Below are 25,980 nucleotides of genomic sequence, written 5' to 3'. Positions count from 1 at the left end.
AATAATCACTTTTTAAAAGGAAAATAAAGGGAAAACTGTCATGTAAAATAATAAACAGTAACTTTAGACAAGCTCATTTGCATCTTTTTTCAGTCAAAGCAAACTAAACAGTATTAAAGTGATTTTTTTATATACAAACACATAGGCTAAACACAAAATGCTGAGAATACAGCATAGTGAAACAAGCATAATTTATGTAGTCTTCAAATTATCTGTTAGGAAAATATATGAACAACAAATGTAAAATACAAGTGAATCATCAGTAAGTGCCAGCTTCAATAGTGCAACATTTTATTAATGACAGAAATATCTGGTTTTAACACTGCTTGTGTTACAAAAAAATGCAGTGATAGTAATAATGGCAGCAAAGGGGGATTTGGCACTGAATATATAAAATAGCAAAAGCATGTCTCAGTGGTCTTCTAAATGGATCAACAAAAAGCTTATTAGTGGAAATAAAAAAAGAACTCCTTTCAGTTATTTAAACTGGCCAATCAAAGAGCAGAATAAAAATTTGTGTAAAACAGTGCAATACAATTTACACAAGGTTATCTTAGGAATGTTACCTTTTTTTCAAGTCTACTGATGTAAATGTAAACACAAATATGCTAAGATACATTTAGCAACTTGCACATGTGTGCATTTGTTTTTATTCAATTCAACTGCACAGCATATAAATGTTTAGTACTAAAAGGTGCACTTTGAAAACTAGCTTTATTTGTGGCTTGCTTACATACTTGTAGCGTAATTTATGCTCTTTTTTTTTTTTTTTTTAAATTAGACCTACAATAGTAGTGTTCCTAAAAATATGTTTGTGTGGAATGTCTAAGTTTCTTATTTAAAAACTCAACAATCTAAAATGTAATATAGTACAGTGATATTTATCTTACTGTTAGGCTTTACACAAAGTTTTCACATTCTGCTTTCCACATGTATATTTCAGGAGGTACATCAAACTTGAAGGCAATATAAGCTATGTCTGTGGTGGGAGAAAAGATGTGGGGCACATTAAAATACACTAGCCATTCTGAAACAGTAGTTTATGTCTTAAAAAAAAAATCTTTAATTCTCCTAAAGTTTTACATACAAAGCATAAATGAAATGTGAGCTTATTTCCTTAAAATTTAATACCGGAAATTGGTGCAAGATAAAAATCTATGATGTGGTTGACTTGTTTTTAAACAGGAACCTGAGTAAGGGCAGGAAATATAGCATTATGACTAAAAGAATAAAAATCCTTAATAATTTAAGTAGCTGAACAGGTTTTTAATGTTCTACCACAAAACAGCAAGGCAACAGATGATAATGGCCTTGTATTCAGTGAATTATCATGAACACCCACTGCAAACCTGAATATTTTCTGCAAAAATAAAACATCAGATTATGCACAATAATAAAAAGCATCAGAAATAGATGCACCTGGATTTTTTTCTTTTTTAAACCACAAATATCAGAATTCAGCATTTATGTCACAGTCCTTGAACAGTTGCTCTGAGATGACTACATTAAGCACACTACTGCACTAAGTAGACACCCCACAACACGCTTGCACTGCAATGGTAACATAGTTTTCATACAGGCACAGACTTTTTCTTATTCATGTTCAAAACCAACATGAAATAAACAACTCAAGACAATATTAGGATTCATCCCATATTTCCTTGTTAGCAAAAAGTTCTTGCCACTTTGGTAATTGAAGTCACTGAATGTTTTTAAAAATTGCAGGTACCTCAAGGAAAATAAGAGTTCCATATTCAGCAAGGCAGCATTATATCAGGATATTTTATACCAACTAAGGCATAAAGAACTTTGCATCAGGGTATACAATACTCAATCTTTGAATAAAGTTTCATATTCTGTGTGGTGAAAGTGCATAGGAGTGGGATTCCACTAGGGCAGAAAGAATCCTCTCACAGTATTAAGGCCTTTCAATTTTATGTGAACTGTGTCAGGCTAAAGTCAGCACAGTGGAAAAAAAAAATAGGCTATCATCATACTGGACACCACTGAAGTTTTCTTAGCATGTCTTGTCTTCTCCTAGTTGTCGCTCATCTTCTTCATCAGCTTCCTCAATAACCTGAATTTCATCTGCTTGAGGTAAAGATGAGATCTCAGTCAGCAGTTTAGCTCCTTCAGCTTTATTTTTTTCTTCCTCTTCAATCACTTTCTTCCATATTTTGTGATTTTCACTGAGATGGTGTATTAGCTGGCAAAATATTCGTCTACCTTTTTTTCTTTGAGCTTCTGTAAAATTATAAGCATATTTGATTGTTTGAGATTCAAAGTAATTGTATTTTACACATACAAAACCAATGGCGCGTTGTAAGAGAGATGTAAATTTGAGCAAAAGATGTGGATGCTTATTCAGAATATCTAAATATGGCAAAGGTTAACAATGAGTTTCTGTTTCAAATTGCAAGTCTGGTATTAACAAAAATTTTATTAAAGGAGTAAAAATTATGAAGCAGCATAATCGCAAAATCTACAATATTTGTACTATACAATTTCAACCATCATTGCTATGTCTGAATCTATTAAATGACAACCATATGCACCAACTGAAATACAGAAACTTACTTAAAATAAGATCATCTTCCATTTCTTCATCATCACTCTCTGACTGTGTTCCATCGTCATCTTCAGTACTGTCTGCGTCCTCCTCCTCTTCATCAACCCATTGCCCTGGAAGCAGCCCAGCTGCATTATAGGAATTACAAAGGGGGCCAACTATGTGAGTGATGAAAGATTCTTGCAGTTTTGCAAGCTGTGGAGAAGAACGATCCATGAAGGGGCTTATAGGTAATCCGAGACTTGCTTCTTCATCACCCTGAAAAAAATTATCAGAACTTCTCAGAAAATTAACTTTAAATTTTTATTTTAAAGATTATTTTTAAGGAACCAAGTAAGCATGACATGGATTGTATCTTTTTACTAGAGGCAATAATATAGACTAAGTGAATGAAAATGTAATTAGACCAATTTAAAATGAAGACACATTATGGTTCAGACTCGTGTAGCCCATAATCCTCCCTTCAGCTTTGCTGCGAGATACCCTTGAGCATGGATGGAGACCTAGTTCTACTGGAGCTGCTATTCCTCTGCCTTTACAGGATGGCTTCAGGGTAGGCAGAGATTTGACTTCAATTTCTCAGCTGATGAACAGAGAAAATGAGAAAGTAAGCAGCTAGAGTAAGGCATTCTGGTAAATGGCTTCCCCCAAAAGTCATAGAAGAATGAAATGAACTATAACATCCAGCATAAAGTCGTTTGGGTTTGGGTTTTTTCCCACTTTATAAATTGGAGAAGAAAAAAATGAAAGAAAGTTGCTCATACACAACTCTGAGTTATAATCACTTATCTCAGCACTTCTGTGGACCTGATAGTTTTATGAAAAAGTTTTTCCTAAAGCAGCAACTTAGAATACTAAGGTCTTACAGTAAGTGTAAGCACTTCAGATTATTACTGCTATTGCTTAAATCTCCCAAGTGATTTTGTTGTTTACTTTTATCTTCCTAGTTCGAAAAATATTTTTCAGTCCTTGGTTATTGCCTCATAAATAGTTAACTCCTCAAAAAGTTGACTACAGAGAAATAACAGAGTAGAAATGCAGAATATATTTTGGGGGACTTACAGAAGTTGTAAATGTAAAAACAAGGCAACAAATTTTCAGACTTTTTCCCAGTTAATCTTGATAGGATTATTTATCAAAGTTCCACTATAAAATCTTATTTATATTTTAATACTGTTAGTTACTAATGTGTATTTTAAGTATTCAATTTTGAAAGTTTTGAAATGTCTTCTGTCTTTGCACTAAGAGTTAGCTGAATATACATTTCCAGTCTTGTGGATTCTATACATATTTTTTGACCTGGAAACATACTGGTGAACTTAACTTCCCAAAGTGGAAGAAGTTATTTTGGTTTATCAGCATCATCCTAAGAAAAAAAAAAACAAACAAAAGAAAATAAACTAATATCTAAAAAATGGACAACATTGGCAGGGAGCTTGTTTACAAGCTTCTAAAACAATCGATAGGAAGTAAAAGATTATGTTAGTATGCTACCTATAAAAATAAATTTTCAGTATTCAGAAAGAGAAGATGGAAATACCTTACCTGTAGATTTAACACAAGGAATAATGTTTAATTTAGTTATACATTTGGTAATGCAAAGAATTGATCATCTCCCTGTCATTAAAAAAGAGTAAATTACACTTTCCATACCCACCTGTTCATAAAATTCATTAACAATGCCTTCTGTCCATTTCAGATGCAGCTCTCTAACTTTTGCTGGGCCATTAATATCTGCCAGTTTGATGCATATTTGACAGGCCAGTAGGCGATCATTTTCATTGCTCCATTCTATACCATGACTGTTGATATCATTGACCTGGGTTGAGCACATACATTTTAAAAAATTAAGTTAAAACTATTCATCAATGGGGGTTTTTTCAGGCTTTGTACAACAGACACTTGCATTAATTTTTCTATATAATTTTTTGTCTTATATAGTAAAAAATAGTCATTTACTATCTCTCAGAAGGTGGAAACAGGAGATATGATCAAGGTCTCCTGTGGGTCCCTATGTCACATCTGCTAGGCTTATAGGCAGTCTACAAAACAATCTACAATTGGTTTACACAAAGAAAATACTCTATTTGCATTTTTTTAGTAACTAAAATTTAAATAATATAAAACTTTAAATGCAAGTTATTAATACTAACAACTACTGAGTAGCAACACTAACATCAGTGTATCATGACCAGTTCAGTGCAGACACTAAAATGTAACAAACCTTGGCATTAAATTCCGCAAGAAAATCAAAATGCTTCTTGAGATCTGTGGCAAGGATTGCTTCAATCACTAAGAAACGAAAACGCTTGAATTCTACATGATCAAGATTTGATAAAAAGTTGTATTCTGGTCGTGATAAGAAAAGATTCCAGGCAGAAGCAGCATGGTGATTTTCTAAGACTGATCTATCATTGTAGAGAACAGCCTACAAAAAAAAAAAAAAAAAAAAAAAGAGAGAATCATAAATGACAGAGTAAAGATTTAAAACTATAATTAAATATTCTGAAGCTTAAGGGCTAGTCAGAAACAAGCCTTAATTTAAAAATAAAAAAAAAGAAAACAACTATTGGAAATTATGTTTTGCCTTCTAGTTTGGAGGATTAAAGTGAAACAAAAATGGCAGATGAGAAAAAAAAAACCAAACAACAAACAATTAGCAAAGTTTTTTCTTTCTTTAAAAGTCCTTAACTATGTCTTAGTGACATCTACATTCACACTGTAGGCACACATGCACAAGCAACTTAAAATGTACACTTTGCACTCTTGCCAGTATGTGTGGAGCACACACACTGACATTAAAAAAACCAACCAAACAAACAAAAAACCCAAATCAAAAACCAGATCTATGTATATGCTTTTAATTCATCTTAATTCCAGTATTGTTTTAAAAAAAAAAAAAAACCAAAACCAAAAAGAACTCCAAAGTATGTAAGAACTGTGTTTAATGCGAAATGGTGTGGAGTATCACTGGTTTTCAATGGGCTACATTTAATGCTGCTGATGAATACATTTTAACTGCAAATGAGTTAACTAAAATATTAAAACAGTAGTAGATTTTACTCACAACTCCTATGTTTATACAAAACATCCTAGAAAATAATTATTTGAATATAGATTAAATAAGACCTGAAAAAAATTCTTTGGAAAACTGCAAAAAGAACCTTTATGTTTTGAGGAAAGGAAAAGATCATTAACAAAATGAATGTGTATATTTTTGAAAATTGGAGATGATTGTCTGTGGTGGTTGTTTTTATTCTTCCTTGTATACTGTTTTCAGCAGAAATACATAACTGCCTACATCCTAAACATTTTTTTCAAAAAGAAATTGTTGAAAACTGACTGGAAAGTTCACTTTTAAAGTCTCCATTTCCTGACAAGTTGTACTGGTTTCTGATTTACTATTATTATTGTTGTTGTTGATGTTGTTGTTATTATTATTTAAGCTTCTTGTCTCTAACTTATTAAGAGAGATCCAAATAGCCATCATAAATATTCTTCCCCACATAATATTCCACTCTTTAGATAAAAATATTTCACCATGCAGTTTAGGCATCTTTTCTTCAGTGCTTTTCCTTCCAATTCTTTCCTGCTCCACTTTTTCTTTCCTATCTGCTATTCTGTTTAACTTTACTCTCCTTTACCTCTTTCATCTTAGCATTTTAGACCCTGAAGAGCATAGCATCTCCTTTCTTTCTACTCTCTGTTCTAACAACAAAGTTGAATATGGGAGATAAAAGCAAGGATGTCTTGCTGATTTCTTCTTTTACTCACCTCCCTTAAAGGTAATGGCTATTTACCATAAAGGACTAATTTGAAATACATAGATTAGGCAATGCAGTTAATTGGACTATTAGAGGAACCTGTGTTTTTACGGTAATTGCAGACACCACTATGATTTCAGAGGACTCCCAAAATGTAAGATATCCATTACTTTAGCTGCTTAGACAGTCCTAGGGCCAGCTGTCTATGAAATAATCTTTTACTCTAACCTGCATTGATTTATGTTATTATTTTCAATTTTGTAAATTGAAAATTAATTTTACACACATACACAACCAATATGTACAAAACACATCGGAATTTATCAGGAAAAAAAAAAAGTATTACACAAGTTAAGTACAAATTAATTTCCCTGTTTCTTAAATTGGGCAAATGATCCTAAACAGGCTACAGTAAGGATATAGAAGAGAAAAATTTTCATTATTCTGATTTCAGATACAGACAAATAATCTTCTGGTTAAAGAATTTCTTACCTGAGGTGCATTTGTAGCGACTAGAAAAGCATTGGTACGACCAGGATGATCATAATCGTGCATGGCAGCTGCTACATATAAAGCCATTAATTCCAAAGCAGGAATGTTTGATGCCAGACAACCATAACTGTCATCAGCAATAGAACAACTTTTTGAAGAAATATAGCTGACTTGAACAGGGGCAATACCACTGGCTTCATCTAAGAAAATTGAAAATACAAAAATAAAATATTTTTAGAACATTATTTCATTCATATTTTTAATACATTTTAAATGACTCTGATACTATTGCAAACATAACCTTCCTATAGTTATCCTTGTAATTGTGGAGCTGAATAATTAGCAAAGAAAGACTTATACTTTAAAAAAAAAAAAGTCATACTATTGTTTATAGATAAACCAGCAATTTTGAAGGAAAGTTAAAATTCCAGTGAGTCATAAATTTGTCATGGCCACATGGGTTGTCCAAAAGGGTTACACAGTCTTACAAATACATAAAAAGCTTCAGCTGTTTCATGGCATTACACAAGGAAGGCAAAACCCTACAGGACATTGTGGAGCCTGTAAGAAGTGACCCAAAACTGGAAAGCAGAATGTTCCTGTTCTAAAACCAATTCTTTACCTAGTACTACATACAGATATACCTCAGGATCCATTTTTTCAGACAAGATTTCCCATTATGATGCTGAGGGATAACTATCATTCACACAAATAAAGGAGACTTTCAGAAGAGCTTTGAACAGTCATAATCAGGAAAAAGAAATATTTTTAATTCACCACAGTCAGAGCTCACTCTTGCCACACAATTTTAGAAAAAGAAATGTAGACTTTACACTTTTGGCAATACGCATGGGGCACATATCTACACTTACTGCCCTCATTGGAAGAGGAGACGAAGGAAGAAAAGATTTGCCTTGGTCCTTGAAACTGTATGGTGCTTTAGAAGGCATAAAACAGAGGGAGTCACTCTCTTTGCTGCTAGAGTTCACTCATGCTGCAGAAGGCTGGTTCAGAGGAATGTTTCAGCAAGCACAAAAGGCAATCTAGTGGAACAAAGGACACTGACCATCTAGTCTATGCCTCTTGATTGCAGTAGAGTTGTCATTTAGATTAGAAAGCAACCATAACAATCTAAGCTTTTAATTATTAAAAAGCACTTGTAGGTATTTGTTCCATGGGAGGGAATGAAGAGGAGGAGGAAAAACTAGCAAAAATATACATCTCAGAGTCCAGACTACAGATCTTGGAAAATCCACATGGATACCAATGGTTACACATTACTGTTAAGGTCTCTGTCATGCTGCTAAAGATCTCCTGCTGTTATGCAGACCTGCAATTTCATTCCCTTCTTAAAATGACAGCACTAACAGAGAATTCTACAGTTTCTCTCCAACCTCAATAAGGCCACGAAAGGATCAATCAGCATCTCCCTTAATATTTCTATAATTTGCCCATTTCCTGAACTTGCAGACCTATAGGAAAAGCTCAGGAGACAGTGGAAACTACTGCAAAAGGAACTAAACCCATTAAGTTAGAAATATTTGCATGATAAGGAGATTCACAGTTTTATTCTCCTCTTTCCCCTGGACAAAGTCACTACTTAAAAAAAAAAAAAAAAAAAAAAAAAAAATATATATATATATATATATATATATGCAAGAGTACTTATTTTATCACTACATAATAAAAAGGGGCTCTTTTGCCTTAATAGAATAAGAGAGGATTAAAAATCCTAGTAACATTTATACTGGAAGAGTTCCGAAGCAATAAGACTATAATTTCTTATTTTAATTGTACTTTTTTTGTGAAGGGAAACAAAAGGATATTTATCATTTTTCTTTCCTCCAGTCAAGTCTCCAGTCCCAACTCTTTTAACACTTAAGAGAAAGAAAATGCAATAGGGTGCAATCAGAGGATATGGACAAACTTGGAAAAAAAGAGAAAGGTGACAGCAGAGAGCGTAATAGTAAGGAAGAAATAACATCTACTGTATGATGTTCTGTACAGTTCACAAATTACTTCTTAAAATTACAGCCCTTTAAAAGACATGACTTGCATCTTGTCTTTTTTTACTGCACATATAAAACAGAGTTCTTAGAGAGTGCTTGATTTCCCCATTTTATTTTTCTTAAATACATACATTTTAGTAGAAAAGTATATATTTAGAATAATTATACTTTACTTACAGTATATATTTTCATAAAAACTACAAATCTAAATTTAAAAGTTAATTCCATGAAGTCACAGGGAACACAAAAGCAAACTTCATTAGAACTAATGTCATACAAAATTTGAATTTGAAGTCTCTTTCTTTTTCAGGGATGTTCTTATGCAGTTATTGTTAGGATAGTCACTTCAATGCCTGAATGTCTGCATGTGATATCTAATGCAAAATTCTGAAATACTCATTTCTACACTAAAACCATTAAGGAGAACTTCAATAAAGTTAAATACTTTGACTTCAGTATTTTTTCTTTGGTCTATTTAATTTCCCAATAAAGTTAAGAAATATTAGTCTAATGTATTTCAGATGCTAAAAATATGCTGACTGTAGCAGTATACAGAGGTTTCATTCAGCATAGAGAATTCATTAAGTGAACCTATATTCTTGGCTAACAAACAAACCACTACTCATCTAATAATTTTTCTAAAAAAATCTACTGCACTATATTTCTGAATGGTGTGTACTAACATTGTGATATTTCTACTGCCTTATATTAAAATGCAAAAAGAAATATTTGAGTGATAAGAATAATTAGATATTTTCTTCCAGAGTGATTTGTTCTACCTATTGTAGTTTCAAGAAAACATTCTTACAGCAAAAGAAAAAAATAACCTATGTGAACACATACCCATATCGCTTTCCATTATATGCTCATTATGAATTTGCTGAAATCCAGGAATAGGCCGAGTTGTCAGATACCATACTGCATGAAGAACATCTGTGGCATGTATACGATTGTGATCTGAAAATTATCAAAATATAATAAAAATATTATCTGAAATATAATCAAAAGGAACAAAAAGAAAAAATGTAATTTACCAAATTTACTGTAAGGAAGATTTTTATTAAATATAAAGGAAAAAATTGAATTTAAATTGTTAGGAGAGGCTATATCACTGAGCGTTTTTAAGAAACAAGTTAGACAAACATAAAACATCCTCTAAGCATACTTCATCCTACCTGAGAGTCAGGAAGGGATTAAGTAGACTTTTAAATTAGTGATGGTGAGCCACTAGCATGGCTTCCAATCTGATACCTACAAGCACCTGGGTTGGTGCAAACATCTGTGACACAGGGAGGGGTGTGGGGGGGTGTGGGGGGGTGTGGGTGTGTGTTTTGTGTTTTGTGTTTTGTTTTCCAATAAATTTGGCTGCCCTAAACAGCAAGATAAATAATTACTGTCAAAATTCTGTATTTTCTTACTATTCTATTATAGGCCTAAACCAAATTTCTGTTAAATCAACAAATATTCTCCCACTGACTTCAGTATGTTTGATTCAACTATTCATTCAAATTCTTTAAGATTATATTCAACCTACATATTAACAAATTCAGTTTTGGAGTCCACCAATTTTTTGCTGCAATTCATTAAATCAGTTCTAAATTCTGATGAATGTATTAATTAAAAATATACTAAGTTCAGACGTTGTCTACCTCTGTATGAAACATTAAACTAATACACACACCGAAGGCGATACACTAATATAAAAGAAAAACATATGTAATTGGATAGTACTTACAGGGAATATCTCGGTAGCCATTTTCTAGTGCACAGAAGTAATTCATGAATTCTTGAGTTGGGATTTTGAAAATTTCAAACAAACCAGTGTCTTGAAACAAGGTATAAGTTACCTAAATACATATTAAAATGAATTTTAGTCTGAAAAATATACCTAAGCATATTCTGCTTTTTCAACTTTAAAATTATTCCTTTTTTTAAAATTTTGCTTGCTGATAGAGATGGAAATTACTGAAATTCCATTAAAGATTATCTGAAAGCTACTGTCAGAGATCTGTTTAATGATTTTTAGCACAAAAATGTGGATTTTTATTATCTTTTCAAATACAGAATAATAAAAGCTTTTATTTCTTTACTGATAAATTCTATGCATAACTGATTATTTTTAATAAAATTCTCCAAAATTTTCATAATGTTAAAGAGCTCATGCTTTATTCCATTAGTAACCTAAAAAGAAGAAATCTATATTCTTACTTATTATTCAAAAATTCAAATTACTTAACTATAGTAGCAGAGCCATTAATATGAAAAAAAACCAACACTGTATTTATTTTTGAGACTTTGGCAAAGAAATCCTATTTCTTTTATTCATTATGACTTATCTTGGGTATTTTTAACAAAGCTAGCTGCTAAATGAAAAAATATTTCAAAAATGTACTCAGATCACCCAAACATGTATATACTGTGCAAATATATATAGTTTACAAGTAGAACTTAGTGACTACAAAGACCTAATCCCCCCCAAGACTGCAAATATTAAGAAAGCTTTTCAAAACAATTCACTGCTACTCATTTTTGTCACTTCTTTCCCAGACACTTGAGAGAAAGAGTAAGTTATGAAGTGTGGGAGGTGCTTAAAGGAACATGAGAGCAAAATGAGGGGACATCCCTCCTTCCACCTGTCCCAACCATTCCCCTTACACATACCCAATCTGAGAACCTTACAACTGATGATGGTAAAATACAGTTTTTAAATGGCTCTTAAGTAAGATATGTATCAGATGCTTACAGCACACAGACAAAAGGACTGGGGCAGGAGGAGGAGAAGGACAATTAGTACACATACATACAATATCAGGAAGAACTGATACAGAAATTCTGGTAAAGTAGAAACCTGCACACTTAAGTACTTATAGGTTTGAACTATCCCCTAGACTGCACATAAATAAAATGCAAGCTAATGTGGATCACAGAGTACTAGTACACTACAGTAAAAACACCACTCAAAAGTGGATTGTGGCATTCTAGTCTGTGCATTAACAATTGTCACTAACTGAGGTGATAAAAGACCTGAAAACATTTGATTAAACAAGACTAACCGAAGATTTAAAACACCCAGAATATTGTTATGAAAGAAAAGATAGTGTCTAATGACAAAAATTAAATTATCCCCATTTTTTTTTCCTCTCTTCAGTATAGGTGCAGGCCTATGGTTTCAACTGCACCTGAGTGCTTCTAACCTGTTTCCTTCCCTCCAGCTGATTGTTCCTAACACTACCCTCGAACAAGAGCAACATGCATTCTACTCCAGGGTAGGAAAGTAAGATATTAGCAATAAAAATATTTTGTGGTCAGATTAGAAGCAAATCCAGCTCATACTATCGCTCCATGATTGCTAAATCCAGTATAAAGAAAGAGACAGAAGCTTCCAGATGACATTGATGAATGGGAGAGGCTGGGGAAGAGCAAACAGGGTCATACTTTTGCACCTGCCAGTAGATTGGCTTCAGCACAACATGAAACTGCACAAAAGAGCTTAGTAATAAGTCAGAAAGAGATAAAAGGGATACTACATGCAGAAAGCAGCATGGAAAAAAAATCCCATTGTTTGTAGGATCAAGAGGCAAAAGACTGCCTAAAAGATCACTTCTCTTCCCCCACAGGTGTAGCTCTGGCAGAAATATTTTACTGAAATAAAGAAAAAAGAAATGGTTGACAAACAAGGTAGTAATTCTGAAAGCAGGAGACAATTTTTCATAGGAAATGGCATATTACTACAAAACCTAGTAAGTGTGAATCTAACCTATTTTTACATTTGAGAATAAAATTCAGAAAATTTGGAGCAAGTTTTCTATAGATAAATCACTTTTTATGGTTTACAATGAGATGGAGTACATGAGAAATGATATTTCTACTTTTCAAGTTAGCATTCATATATATATGTTGACTGCAAAACTTCTTCATGGTTTAAATAAAATATATAAGCACGACAGCTTTACACACCCTCCCTCATATAATAAGAGACAACAAACCTGGCTAAGGATCCTTCCAGACTGGTCTCCCATTTCTTGTACAAGGTCAAAAATTTGGAAATTCCAATTGTTCATCTTCTCTATTAGTGAATCATGGTCTAATAACATTGTTTCTAATGTAGGACTCTGCTCCACCTGTAAGAGTGTAAGATACTTTATCATCTCTAAAATAACAATGAAAATTAATTTGTCAGTTGTATTGGCAAAAAAAGCCATGAAAATGATAAATCATTATTGAACTTATTGAATGCTGCTGTAACTATGGCTATGAGAAAATCATAAATCAATAGCACAAATAGCATAGTTAAGGGCTTGCCTTTTCATATTTCGGGGCAGCTGATTCCAGGGCTTTCTGAGATGGTGCTAAATTTTCATTCTTATTTCTTTTTAAACAAGATGGATTAATAGAACAAAGCAAAAACATGCATAGGCTAATAAAACATTTACTGAGCTTTAACAGTTCATTAATTGAACAAGCTTTAAAAAAATTGATGTATAAACCCAAAATGTTAGTAAAGCTTAAACCATTTGTCTTCCTGCACTCCCAATATACTGCACTGTATGAACATTCATTTGTAAGTCTCACTGAAACTGCCACATCTTCTATAAAATTCCAAGAGAAAATACTAGTCAATCAGCATTTGAGCATACTATCAACATTAAATCTACACAGATTAATTTTGATCAACGAAAAATTAATACAATCACCATCTTTCTTGTCATTTGCTAGTGAAATTTATGCAAGCTGGAAATACACAATTGTTAAATGAAAATTTGAATTCCAAGAATGCACCATTTCCCTTCAGAAATTACAATTCTTAGCAATGCAAAGACCTCTTTACAGCATGTTAGAAATGATAAAGAAATACTGTATTGATAAAAGGTATTGCAAGCTTTTTTGCAATTACATGCTTACAAGCAGGTTATTTTGTGTTTGATCGATCATTTCCTTCCTTTCATCTTTTTTCTTCTCTGTATGGTGGAAGGATTCTTTTGAAACACTAGCACTTCCAATTTCACCTTAAAGAAAATACATACATAAATACTATATCAATATTTTATTTGCAAATTACTGTCTAATAATTCTTGAACTGATCATACAGATTATTCACAGAAATATAAGCAATAACTTGTTTCTAAACCATTTTTATTTAAGAACTTAACAACAAAAAAGTTGTAAAGGACAAAATTTATTAGACAAAACCTATCTGAAAATTAAGAAAGGCTAGAAGCATACCTTTTTACTTGCAAAAATTGGTTCAGGATTAGTTTAGCTGAGATGGCAGAGAACTTGTTTGATATATGGAGTACAGAACTATAAAGCTATGAGTGGAAGCCTATTATAAAATCCTTACTCTGAAACAGGCAATATTTTAGATTATCTTGATAATCCTAAATCACAAACTAGAATACAATACATGCATATGAGCTACTTAAAGTATAGGAAAAATTTCATGTAGAAATATAAAAATTTGAATTTAGTTGGCTTTATTAAAAAAAAAAAAAAAGGCAAGTTGATATAAAATATTTGTCTATTTTGAAACCCCACCTGATTTTCTGTCTTTATGTTCTGCAAATTCTGGTTCTGGTGTTGGAACAGGCTTGAGTATCTGACGTCCACAGCTTACAGAATACATGAAAAATATTTACAACATTCAGTAATTTTCTTCTTTTGCTACTGCTGTGTTGTACTGAAAAATAACTGCAAATTACTCTTCTTAAAAAGGCATGCTTTTGAAGGTTCCTCCACCAAGCGACCCTAGTATTTTCTCCTAAATTTGGCACATCCAGATTTATTCTGTACTTAAAAATAATCAACCATCACCTCCCCTGGACTCACCTCCATGAATTAATAAAGTAGAGCTAATTATTTAGAAAGTATTCAGAAACACAGAATTCAATTCCAAGGTAGGAAGCCCTCCTTTTCTAAAAATCTGTAAAATATTGTTACTCTGCAATAACTGCTGCTTTTAAGGATGAGCCATTTCAAATCAATGGCATACCTACAGCATTCTTTAGTCTCCCCTGGATAATATAGTTACAGATTATTATGACATCACATGCCTTTTTTTCAATACTAGTAGATGTATAGGTCTTGTTACATTTTTTCATTTTAATTATATTATTTTCAACACATATGAAGTTACTAAAAATGTAACAGAGTTTACAGTACCTGCTACACATATAACCTATAGGTGTTTTAACTTGCTGCGGAACATCTGGAGAACTAAATGTGTGTCCTGGAGGCTTATGTATATTAATGCTTGGTTTTGTAAGAAAATCAGCAGTATCAGGAAATTCTACAGGTGACCAGCTGCTGAAAGCCCCACTGGAGACAGATCCATGAGTAGGTGAACCCACAGGACTCAGGCCAGGAGAAGCACCTTCCAAAATAAACATTACATGGGGTTCAGATTACAATAAAAACATTACTGTTTAGAAAGACTGAAATTAAATGACAAGAACCTTTAAAAATTGTAAAGAATGTGCAATTTTTCAACATATGGTGTATAGTTCACACTGTTAAACATGTATAAAGTAGCCAGATCTATTCCAAGTTTTGAGATCTACAACTATGCAGCAGTCTAGGCTCCACATCTGAATGGGCAAACTATGTAATGTATTATAACATCTGGCTTTCAAAGGTTTGGGTTTGTTTTAGCTTTGGCAAAATTTAATCAGTAGCTGAAACCTTCCGTATTCCTTTCTGATTCAGGATTGCTTTTTGAAATTTTCCAGAAAAAAAAATCATCAAAACCAATTCAGTATTGATAACTGATCCAGACAAAAATCTTTTACCTCATTGCTTTGCAGTAAAGAAAAAATATGCTTGAGACATTTTTAAAAACAAAGTAAAAAACCAAAATGTTGTAATTGTATTTTTGAAGCAAGGGATTAAAGTGGGCAGATACTGGCCTTTTTTGAAAAGTGATGTACCTTTTTTTTATTGTCATGATAATCTATCTAAATCTGCCTAATAAGCCATTGGGGAAAAAAAAAAACCCACCTAAAACTTGCTCACAGGTAATTAGAGATAACAAACAAACAAACAACAAACAACTCCATCTTCCTTAGGTCCGTGAAAGTCTGCATTCCTGTTCAAACAGTAAGCTAGGGTTTACTTCAGGCTTCTTTCTGTGAAATCTAGAAAAGAAAGCTGGTAAACCTGGACTTTGGCTACTCTGCACCTAACATGAATTTACAACAAAATTTTCCATTAAGCCAAAACATCATTTCTTTCCCTTGTGAAAATATACAAAAGACAGGTTATCTACAAGTGCTCAAGGTAAGTTATAGCCATTGTAAACATACTTTTATCAAAAAGAATAAAGTACCCATGAACAAAATAATGAGGTATTCTGTGGACTTTCCAAAGCCAAATCACTTATTCTGCTGCAAACTATTAAGCAAAAACTCCATCATAAGTTTTATGACTGCACAGTGCCTGATAACTAATTACTAAGAGGATATACAGTATTGCCCTTAAATAAGGAATGCATAGACTATACACTTCCAACAGTGTCATGGGCTACACTGACTTGACTCACACACCATAAGAGTAGTATGTAATTACATTTTGCTACAGTAAAAGACAAGATTTTTCTAAGTCCACATTGCTAGGTGCAAAGACAGAAGTTTTAGAAAGCAAATGTCACTTCACCACCGCAAAGAACGACGTGGAAAGTTGAGAAGCTATTTGTAAACTCCTTTCCAGAACTAAACCAGATTAATCCTCTAATGTGGGTTACTTAATTTAATCCTTTTTACATTTCAGCGGGTTTTAATGCATATCATTCCACTCTGTATTTTCCACAAGATTCAAAGTAGAAAAGTGCAGAAGGTAGCCCAGCTTTTTATGAAGACAGAACCATTGAGAATGTGCAGCAATGTGTTTATATGCAGATGTGGCCTGAGTTTGCATGTTTCTTGGTGTTTCGAAGAGTGAAAGGGAAACAACCAAACCATCAGTAGGTAATACAGAGAAAACTGGTGAGGTTTTGGGTTTAAAAAAAAAAAAAAAAAAATAACAGTGCATTCATCTCTCTTAATCCAACCTGCATATTTAAACTTTTATAAAACAAAATTATTAGACAAGTTGTTAGTTTTAAATTATGCTAAAATGGATAGGCAGAAATGTCAAAAGAAGTAGTTTTCAAGTTTTCACTTAGTATGGGCAAACAGACCAGTTATAATCTCTGAAATACTGATATACACATTATTTCAGCACTGCTGTTACAGTATCTGCTAGCTTATTACACTGACAGTGTTAGAATAAAATCTACTTCAACTCCGTCCAAAATTTGTTTAAATATTCATCTCAGATGGCCATCAGATATTTAGGAGTGTCTAAATGACACTGTTCCATTACAAAAAGGGTAATTACTAAAGAAAAGTCCCTTTTTAACGTATGTGAACCTTGCAATTTTCAACAGGTACCAACCATAGTGAACATCATAACATTTTGCAGCTACATAGCATTAGGTGAATAGTTGAGATTTCTACAAAGTTGATGTTAACTATCATTTTGAGTAGTCTTAAAGCAGATTAAAAGTAAAATATTTTTTAAATATATGCAACAAGCTGATGTTATTTTAGTACTACTTTTGCATTAAAAATAACAATTGTAATACATGATGTACTAACTACTACCTTGACATCCTGCCACTAAGCTATACAAATTGCACGATCTTACCTGCTCGTCTGGGACCTATATGATGAGTCAATGTCATAGAAGATGATCTTTGTTTTGGTATTGTCAGCAAGTTTGCACCAAAAGACCCATTTGAATGAGATCCTTGGCTGAAAATAAAACAGTAAGAATTTTTTTTCTTTCCTACCTTGTCTTCCATTTTTATTAAATAAAATGCTTATAAAATGGCCAGACTGCTCTGATACAGGTCCACTATCATTCAAGAAAGAGAGAGTACTAGAAAGAACTCGAATTCAAGATCAGCTAGACAATATATGTCAATTATATGGAATAAAAACTGCTGGGTACTGGGTGAAAGCAACAGAAAGCTTTATGCAGTCCTAAAATGACACAGTAAGTATATTCAGACCATGTGCCATAGGTTTTACTAACACTGAATTTACTTTTCTTGAATGTTTTAACAAAGCAGGCTATTTTCTAACAGATCTGAGAACATTTAAAAGATTGGTTACTTTGGAAATACCATGACAATCTTACAGAGCCACGGCTTGCTTTCCAAATCAATTTTGCATATTTAATTAATAATTTTATTATAATCTTAAAACTAAAGCTGTTTTTGACATAAGTCATACTGTACTTCAGTAGCTAAATTGTTAAACTCCATTGTTGAATTATGCCATCTGCTGTTCTAGGCATGAAATTGCACTCCAAAATTCCAATTATACATTTCCTTTAGTAAACAAAAATACAATATGCAATTAAAAACAACTGTATACATGTACTTTAAAGTGAAAATAGTTTATGTAAAACTAATTTTTTTATTTCAGTATGGGAAAACAGTATTTACCAAACCAGATTTAATCTTGTTTAATCAGATTTCAAACAAAAGCCAAATACACAAATAATACTTGATTTGTTTAAATTCATCATTTGTTTAAATACATAAATATAAAAAATGAGTTAAAGAATAAACAAATATTTATTCTTCTGAAGTCTGATGCTGACACGTTAGTCAACTTTAAAACATGTTTGGGTTGACAACTGGGATAGATTGAACTTTTCACTATTTGTACACTGCTTAGCTGTCATAGCTTACATGTATTCTTTTAAAGCACATAAAAATGCTGCAACAGTATTTAGTTTAGGAAGACTATATACTAAGCAAGGTCAGTTAATCTTGAACTAGTGTTTGAATGAGAAACCAAATCAAGAATTTGCATGCAAATAAAACAGCAGCTCTCAAGAGTTGCTTTTGAACACTGTCTGGGTGGATAGAAAAAAATTCTGGAACATTAAATCAAATTTTGTAGCAATACTAATTTATTGTACCACTATGTAATATCGTATCTTTCTCAACTCAGCTAGAATTCAGTCAAAAGCAGTCATTGTATGTAAAAAATACTTTTTTTTTAATAAGCTTTCCTCCTAGTGAAGTTTGCTGTTTCACTCTCCTTTTTTACTATTAGCCTGCTCCTCCTTGCTTCTCTTCTAACATTCATTGGGTACTTCATTGGGCTGAATCAGCTCCCCAAGGCAGGAAAAACTGTCTTTTTATTGTTGTTATTTTTCTGACAATTCAAGGGGCTGACTCAAGAGACACAGCCAATGGCACAAAGTGCTCTAGGAATGCAGAACTGTGTCTTTTGGCAGCAGGAACAGCTATGCCAGTTCAGCTATTTCATCTAACCTTATGTGTAAGGTAAGCACCCATGGGGGATTTTGAGACGATGATGTGTTAGAAGTTAAAGGGAACCTGATAAGAACGATCACTGGAAGATGCAAGGAGACAGGGACAGTGCAAGTGTTGGCAAGAACTCTGAAGGGAAGGACACAGACCACAAAAAAGCAAACGCATATTCTAGGGCTGTATGGGGGTGGACAGGAGCAGGACAGGGGAATATGACTAAGTGCTAGTCATCAGGGTTCAAGAGAGAATTTAAAAGTGATGGAGTATGAGTGAGGGTGTTTTCCATATTGCTGCTTTTAATCGGGTGAACTTGAGTAGGTTCTTCGGTCGGTAAGAGCTGTAAGGAAACCCTCTGTAAACATACACTGCGTCTTCACCAGAAGTGCTGAGCCTCAAACTGAAGTCCCACTGTTTGTAAGTTTAAAGTGATTTCGCTGGTCTCTGGTTATTTCCAGTGGATATAACTGGGGCAATTCTTTCAAACACTGATAACCAAATCAGCATGAAAATACAATCTTTAAAATACTACTACTGCTACTACTAGCATCTTCAATTATATTTTATACACAAACCACAATTAAGTTTTACTATGTAAAAACTTGAAGAGCATATTTTATTTAAGGGGAAAAAGCCACTGACAAGGGCCAAATTATTTAAATGGTTCACTTTAAAATTAAATATAATATTGATAAATAAATTCTTGGACCTGTGTATATAAACTTTCATCCACTACTAGTAATTATCAGTTATCAGCATAACTCATTTTCTTTTAAAAATTGCATCTATTATAGTTTCCTTATGACCTATGTAAAACCATTAAAGTCTTAAAAGATACCAAGTATTAAAAAAAAAAAAAAGGCAAAACCACACACATTTTTATGGATTTAAGCTGCAACACAATTTCAAACATCTGTTGTACTTTTCTTACAAGATATTGAGCAAAGCCATACACATTTACACATTTAAATAAAACTAAATGTGTGAAATTTCACTCATATACAACATTAAACAAAAAGAAAAAAATTACATTTATTTTAATCCTAATTCAAAATGTAATCTTAATTCTGGAAATAAAAGCTTTATTTGCACCATATTGACTAACAAGTAGAGAAGAGATGACTTTCTTAATCTACCTTACTGCTTGCTTGATGACCATAGGAATAATAAATGTTGCAATACACACAACAGTGGCTACCAAATGCAAGAAAGTTATATCATCTTTTTAATTAGAAAACAAATTTTGGGGTATGTGGAAGTTGGAAAGTGATACATATTTTACGTAAAAAGGAGGAGGAGGAAGTCAGTAAAGGTTTAGAGGTTAAACTACTTTGTTTTGCAATCATGTATGTTGGACTTTTTTTTTCATTTCCTACTAAAACTGGTATGCAGGCCTACTTATTATGATAGAACATATCATTCAACCTCAGAATGACCTGACTTCTACTTGAGATCAGAGTTACAAAGTATAGTATATAATTAACTTGAAACATTTTCCAGTTTATGCTGGCAGAATTTGGAGCCTTAATTCACAAGATTTTACATTAAATACTTCCACTGCCAAGTTCCAACATTACAGACATGAACACTTTAGAAAGGCTACATTTATTATTGCCCTTAAAATGTGGTTAAGTGCTTACCTTGATACGTTATATTCCTGATGAGATCTCTTGCTGTTACTCCGTTCCCATCTAGGAGATGTTGATTCTATAGGTGAAATGCCAGAAACTCCTGAAGTTCGTCTCAGCTGTGGTGTTGGCAGGCTATTCCTGCTATTTAAACCCTGTTGAGTAATTTAACCATGGTTAAAATCTGTACGATTAAAAACAGACATTAAAATTTTATTTATTGTTTGTGAAGACTGTTTATTGTTAATTTTTTATAGTGAAACAGTAAGTATGGTATCTTACATTCACTCCTATTGCTCAAGAAAATAAAAAAGATGCAATCGAATTATTTTGCTTACTGGGAATAATTATTTTTCTTATCTCTTTTTTTCTTTCCCCAAATTAAAATATGTAAAGATACTTGTACTCTGAAATCCATGTGGTCCAACGATTACTCTTCAGAGCTTTTAAAAAATGAGATATTCTAGAGAGGGTCAGTTGCTGTAGGATTATGGATTCTTTTTCTACACATCCCAATCATATGACTACACAGTCAGCTCTCCAGCTCTCAGGATAGCCTGAGATTTCGGTAACTCATATGCTAAATATTGACAGTGCGAGTATTATCGAACTTGTGGAAAGGGTGATGCACAATGCACAGGGTCAGCTCTGGTCCATCAAGGCTCCCTCTCTGCTTCCATACCAGCCCCACAGCACCCAGGAAGCCTCCCAGGCACCTCACCACTCCCAGCCTGGAACCTGTGTTAGTTTAGGCACACTGCAGCCCAAACACTGGGAATCACCGTTGTACCTGAACACAAAGCCCTCTGCAAAGCAAGGCAACAGCACTCAAACAGTCCTGTATGGAAATAACTCAGGACTTATTAGCTCTGCCTTACTGAAATATCCCCAGAAAAGTATATCCACATTTAAATAGCAACTAGGAGAACCTAACTAATAGAAAGGATAGGTTCACTAACCTGAAACTGCAAAGTCTGCTCTGGCTTACCTGCATCCATTGCACAGATAACCTATACGTTGTATTTTAAACAAATAAAATAAAAAAATATATCTCTGACTGCATTCAGTCCACAATCCACTTGTTAACTCATCCCTAGATTTAGCCATTCAATGGAGGGAGGGGGGTGGTGGGGCAGAATATTCTTCTGCATAATACAGATGTGTGTAATCAGACCTTGCAAAGTAAAAAGAATGTCAGAAAAAAATGTTTAAAACAAAAAATCCAAAGCAATATTTGCAGTATTGAGTAAGGTCTGCAGGGTCATGTGTGAGGACAGGTGACCCTTGGATACTACCACTTCAAAAGTCTGGCAGAAATAATGACTTTGCAATTTTAAGCTTCATCAGGTGGTCAAAGATCATACTTAACTCACAAAGCTATTACATATTTCAAAAAAATGAAACGGTGTTGACACAAAAGAGCACAGTTTCTTACCCTGAAAAATCAGACTGCTTTGAGTCCTTGATATGGGATGTACCTTGTCTCTGTTTGCTTTGCTGCAAAGCTGTAGTAACAGCCAGAAAGGTGGAATTGGACAGGCAGAATAAGACCACCATATCGCCCACAGAAACATGCAGTAGTCCTTAACCAGCCCTACCAGAAAGAAAACTGGATGAGCGTGTTCTGTGTGCTATTACACAGTGGTAGTGCTCTCAGGCTAGAGTGGACTTCTTTGTCAGTAGACCACATCAATCTAACCTGCGTGCTCTCTACAACATGGGTAGCACAGCTGAAAATCCCCAACATTGGAGGAGATAGGTCCACTCCCTGAAATAAGTGCACGTTAGCACAACATGGAAAGAAGGCCCCAGCACCTGCACTTACTTCTTCTTCTTCTTCCTAGCTACTCTAAGAACAAGGGAACACTGGGGATATGACAAATCTCCAGAACTTTCCCCTATTAGATAAAGAAGCAGAAAATAAACAAAACATGGCTAGCAAAGGACTAAGGAACTTCAGATCCTCTATGCTAGCAAAGTCACTGGTAATCACTATAGAAAGGGGAAAAGTTGCTCTGGAAACAAAATTTAGACCAGAAATCAAAGTTGTTATGAAAAGACTTTCAGTTACGAGCAATAACAAGGCCAGGAGACAAGGGATGTGGATACTCAGGTGCTTGCCTAGACAACTTTTACTTGCCTATAGTGTGAAAACTGTTAAAATCATGACTGTTGATAACACCAGAAATCCACCAATCTGGCAAGCAGTCTACTGTCATACGCTAGGAAATCTGGGGCCGGTCCTGTCATGATGGAAGTGAAAAGTCTTTCTGTTGCAGAGCAGCCCTGAGATGGTTTTTGTCTAAGATTTCCTTTTACTTTTTTAGGAATTTAAAGTGACTGATCGGTGAATAGCACCAACTGGGCAGTTTACGCTTTCCAAGTTGTTGACTACCAAGAAACTCAGAGTGAAGAGTTAGTATTAGATAACCAGTTATTGCTAGCCCAAGGTCTGAAGCCCAGTTTCAGTTTCTTTCTTTTCCTTGTTTTTTTCTTCTTTTTTTTCTACCAAAGAGAACAGGCAGTTCCCCATCAGAAGTGAAAAAAATTATAACTGAATGCACTTTGGAAGCCAGTCAGGGCAGAGAAATAAAGACGTACATAATCCTCAGCAAAGAAACAACTTGTTTGAAATATGGAGGAGACCTTTTATATTCCAAGTCAGGGAAAGAGAGAATGGGAACCTTTCAATTATAGTCTGAAAGGTCCCATTTTGAAGAAATACTTTCTTATTATTTTCTTTGGTGTGTCATAATCTGGAGTTTGTGCTGGCTTACCTGGTTTTTGAAAGAAAGAGAAATCTTTTTCTTTCTTACAGTAACATACATAGGGGTAGATCTTTTGGCTTACCCCTAAATATATACCAAAGTCAAACATTCATTGAATGATAGTGACAATCACTATTTTATCCACCACATAAATCAATACACAGAAAAACCCCCAAACTTAAAGGAAGAGCTACTTTTAGGAAGGAGGGAAAGAGAATGGCTGTGAAAAAACATAATCTTTCAATCTCACATAATCTTTATAACCAGTCTTCAGCAATGAATATTTTTCATTTCAAACAATTCTGACTAGCTATATAGAAATTTTAAAAATCGTAAGTTATATTTTCACATTCACATAAATCATATTTTTCACATTAGTATACCAATCCTTAGCAGCTTTCAAAGAAATCCACAAAGAAAAACATATGCTGAATGATTATGATCCCTACCCAACTGATTTCTGCAGATATCCATGTGACATTCCAAGGAATTTCATACTGCAGTGATCCTGCAGGATCTTCCACAGAGTAATCTGTAGACACTGAGCTTTTCCCCAAAAGCATTTGTCTTGACAATAGTTCCCAACAGACATTTCACAGGCTGAATCTGTTTCAAGGCAGTTTATCTGGCTCCAAAATACTAAGCCAACACGTTGAACAATTTGGGCCAAGCTGCCCACTGCCTGGAAAGGGATGTTCCAGACCAGCCTCCACAATGAACAGCCTCAAGCTGTCAATACCGGGCTACCTTAGAATTATGAGCTCTGGTGCACTGCAGCTGGGTTTCTGTATTTGAATGTTTTTCCACCACATTCCTTAACATTTCATATAGTAACTACATTCTTGCTTTCACTTATTTACCCTAGATAATGGAGAAGTGACAGTAGATTTACACACTGGTCTCATAATGTGATGTGCTGCACAGGAAGAACAGAATTTTTCCTTTTACAAGGCTGATTTGCTTCTGTCTCATGTCTAGTTTGATGTTCACAAGAGTAAATTTCTTGGAAAAAAAAAGCCAATGAAAAAGCCACACTGACAGTAATTGTCAGATCAAGAATGTGGGAGAATCAAGAACAGCCCTGTTTGTGCCATATCATGAGAATATAACATCTTCATTTTATATTTGCTTTTAGTTTTTTTAATCCTGTGTTTGTTTCAAGGAATCATGTGTTCAGAGCGCAGACCAGTGCTTTTATCTGTCTATCCATCAACCACTTGAATTTGCTTTTTGGTACCTATCTACATTTCATTCAATGTGTTTTCACAGCTGCTCTCTTTTGACCTTAAACATAGTTCACAGGCACTCAGTAAAGAAGCTACTATCCATACAGGAGCATTCTTTCCAGATGAATTTCCCCTGATAATTTTTTTTAAAATTGCAACACAACACACACACAAATGCAAATTAAAGTCATTTGACCTTGAGCAGTTTTCGATCTCCTTTTTCAGCAGGATCCTCTATTTCAGGACACAGGAAGAAACCAGGAAATGGTGTGAATGGACTAGCCTTTGGCCTGCATGTGCCTGAGAAAGCACCAATCAAACTATTAATGCTTCGAAGGGAAGAAATCACTTGTGGTGGAAGGGATGGGTCAGTCAGGAGGTCTGTTAGCATGCTCCGAGCCTCATTTAGTACTGGAAGATCAACTCCATTTGCACTGCCAGCATTCTAGAGTAGATGGAAACGTTGCAAACTATTAACATGTCAAAACATTTCACAGTATTCTAAATTTTAAATAAGCATCTTATCCATTGCAAATTTAAAAAAAATTAAAAAAACAATGCAATGTATTTTTCTTTTAAAGAAAATATATACATATAGACATATTCAGACACCAATTTTTGCAGGAGTTTTTTTCACACAATAAAAAAATATTTCAGAATTCAACATTAGCTTTCAGTTTATTTTTCTCTATTTAAAATAAAGATCTGGTGCAAATTTTTTTATCTCAATTTTTCATTACTTTGTCTCAGAATTAAACTTAGTATTCTATCTCTTCCAATAACATCAACAGAAATTTTAGTGGCCAAACTGTGATAAGCCCCTTATAGAGATGCAATTTCCACAGCCTCATTACTTTTATTAACCTTGATTCTACTGAAATAAATCCTAACAATTCTGTCAAAAAAGTGATTAGTTTTTATTTGGCATAATTGTCTGAACAGGAACAGCAATAGCTGATTAGATGCCACCGCTGATAGAAGAGAGAGGGGGAGAAACAAGCAATCAAGCAAAAAAGGCAAGAACCTGGTAGACCAGACTTTGGTGACATTGCTGGGAAATCACTCCCTAACGTTATGCTAATGGATATTTAAAAAAACCCCACTCCCATCTTAGTTAGGTTTGAGACTGTTCTCATATACCCCGCAGAAAGTAGATCCCTATCAACTTGGTCAGAACTGCTAAATATCAAGCCTCTGCTACAT

General features: G+C 33.8%; 1 protein-coding gene across 2 annotated transcripts in view; it reads right to left on the bottom strand.

The window, feature by feature from the left end:
- Nucleotides 1-201: 201 nt before the first annotated feature.
- The window catches only part of PDE3B (phosphodiesterase 3B), a 90,069-nt gene continuing 64,290 nt past the window's right edge, over nt 202-25,980 (bottom strand). The window contains exons 3-16 of one of the 2 annotated variants that reach the window (XM_075502209.1): nt 24,974-25,222; nt 20,796-20,938; nt 17,514-17,620; nt 14,994-15,204; nt 14,370-14,443; nt 13,737-13,840; nt 12,821-12,955; nt 10,570-10,681; nt 9,678-9,791; nt 6,826-7,025; nt 4,794-4,997; nt 4,227-4,388; nt 2,578-2,764; nt 202-2,244 (exon numbers count right to left, since the gene is read on the bottom strand). In XM_075502209.1, the coding sequence (XP_075358324.1) occupies nt 2,018-2,244; nt 2,578-2,764; nt 4,227-4,388; nt 4,794-4,997; nt 6,826-7,025; nt 9,678-9,791; nt 10,570-10,681; nt 12,821-12,955; nt 13,737-13,840; nt 14,370-14,443; nt 14,994-15,204; nt 17,514-17,620; nt 20,796-20,938; nt 24,974-25,222 (2,229 nt within the window). In that variant the 3' untranslated portion in view covers nt 202-2,017. Of the gene's footprint in view, nt 2,245-2,577; nt 2,828-4,226; nt 4,389-4,793; nt 4,998-6,825; nt 7,026-9,677; nt 9,792-10,569; nt 10,682-12,820; nt 12,956-13,736; nt 13,841-14,369; nt 14,444-14,993; nt 15,205-17,513; nt 17,621-20,795; nt 20,939-24,973; nt 25,223-25,980 lie in introns of both variants that reach the window. The other variant, XM_075502208.1, reaches the window with a different exon arrangement.

The sequence above is a fragment of the Mycteria americana genome, chromosome 5 (assembly GCF_035582795.1).
Source record: "Mycteria americana isolate JAX WOST 10 ecotype Jacksonville Zoo and Gardens chromosome 5, USCA_MyAme_1.0, whole genome shotgun sequence".
In the NCBI taxonomy this organism is placed as follows: Eukaryota; Metazoa; Chordata; class Aves; order Ciconiiformes; family Ciconiidae; genus Mycteria; species Mycteria americana.
The sequence above is the reverse complement of the archived record's forward strand: the minus strand, read 5'-3'. Positions and strand labels throughout refer to the sequence as shown.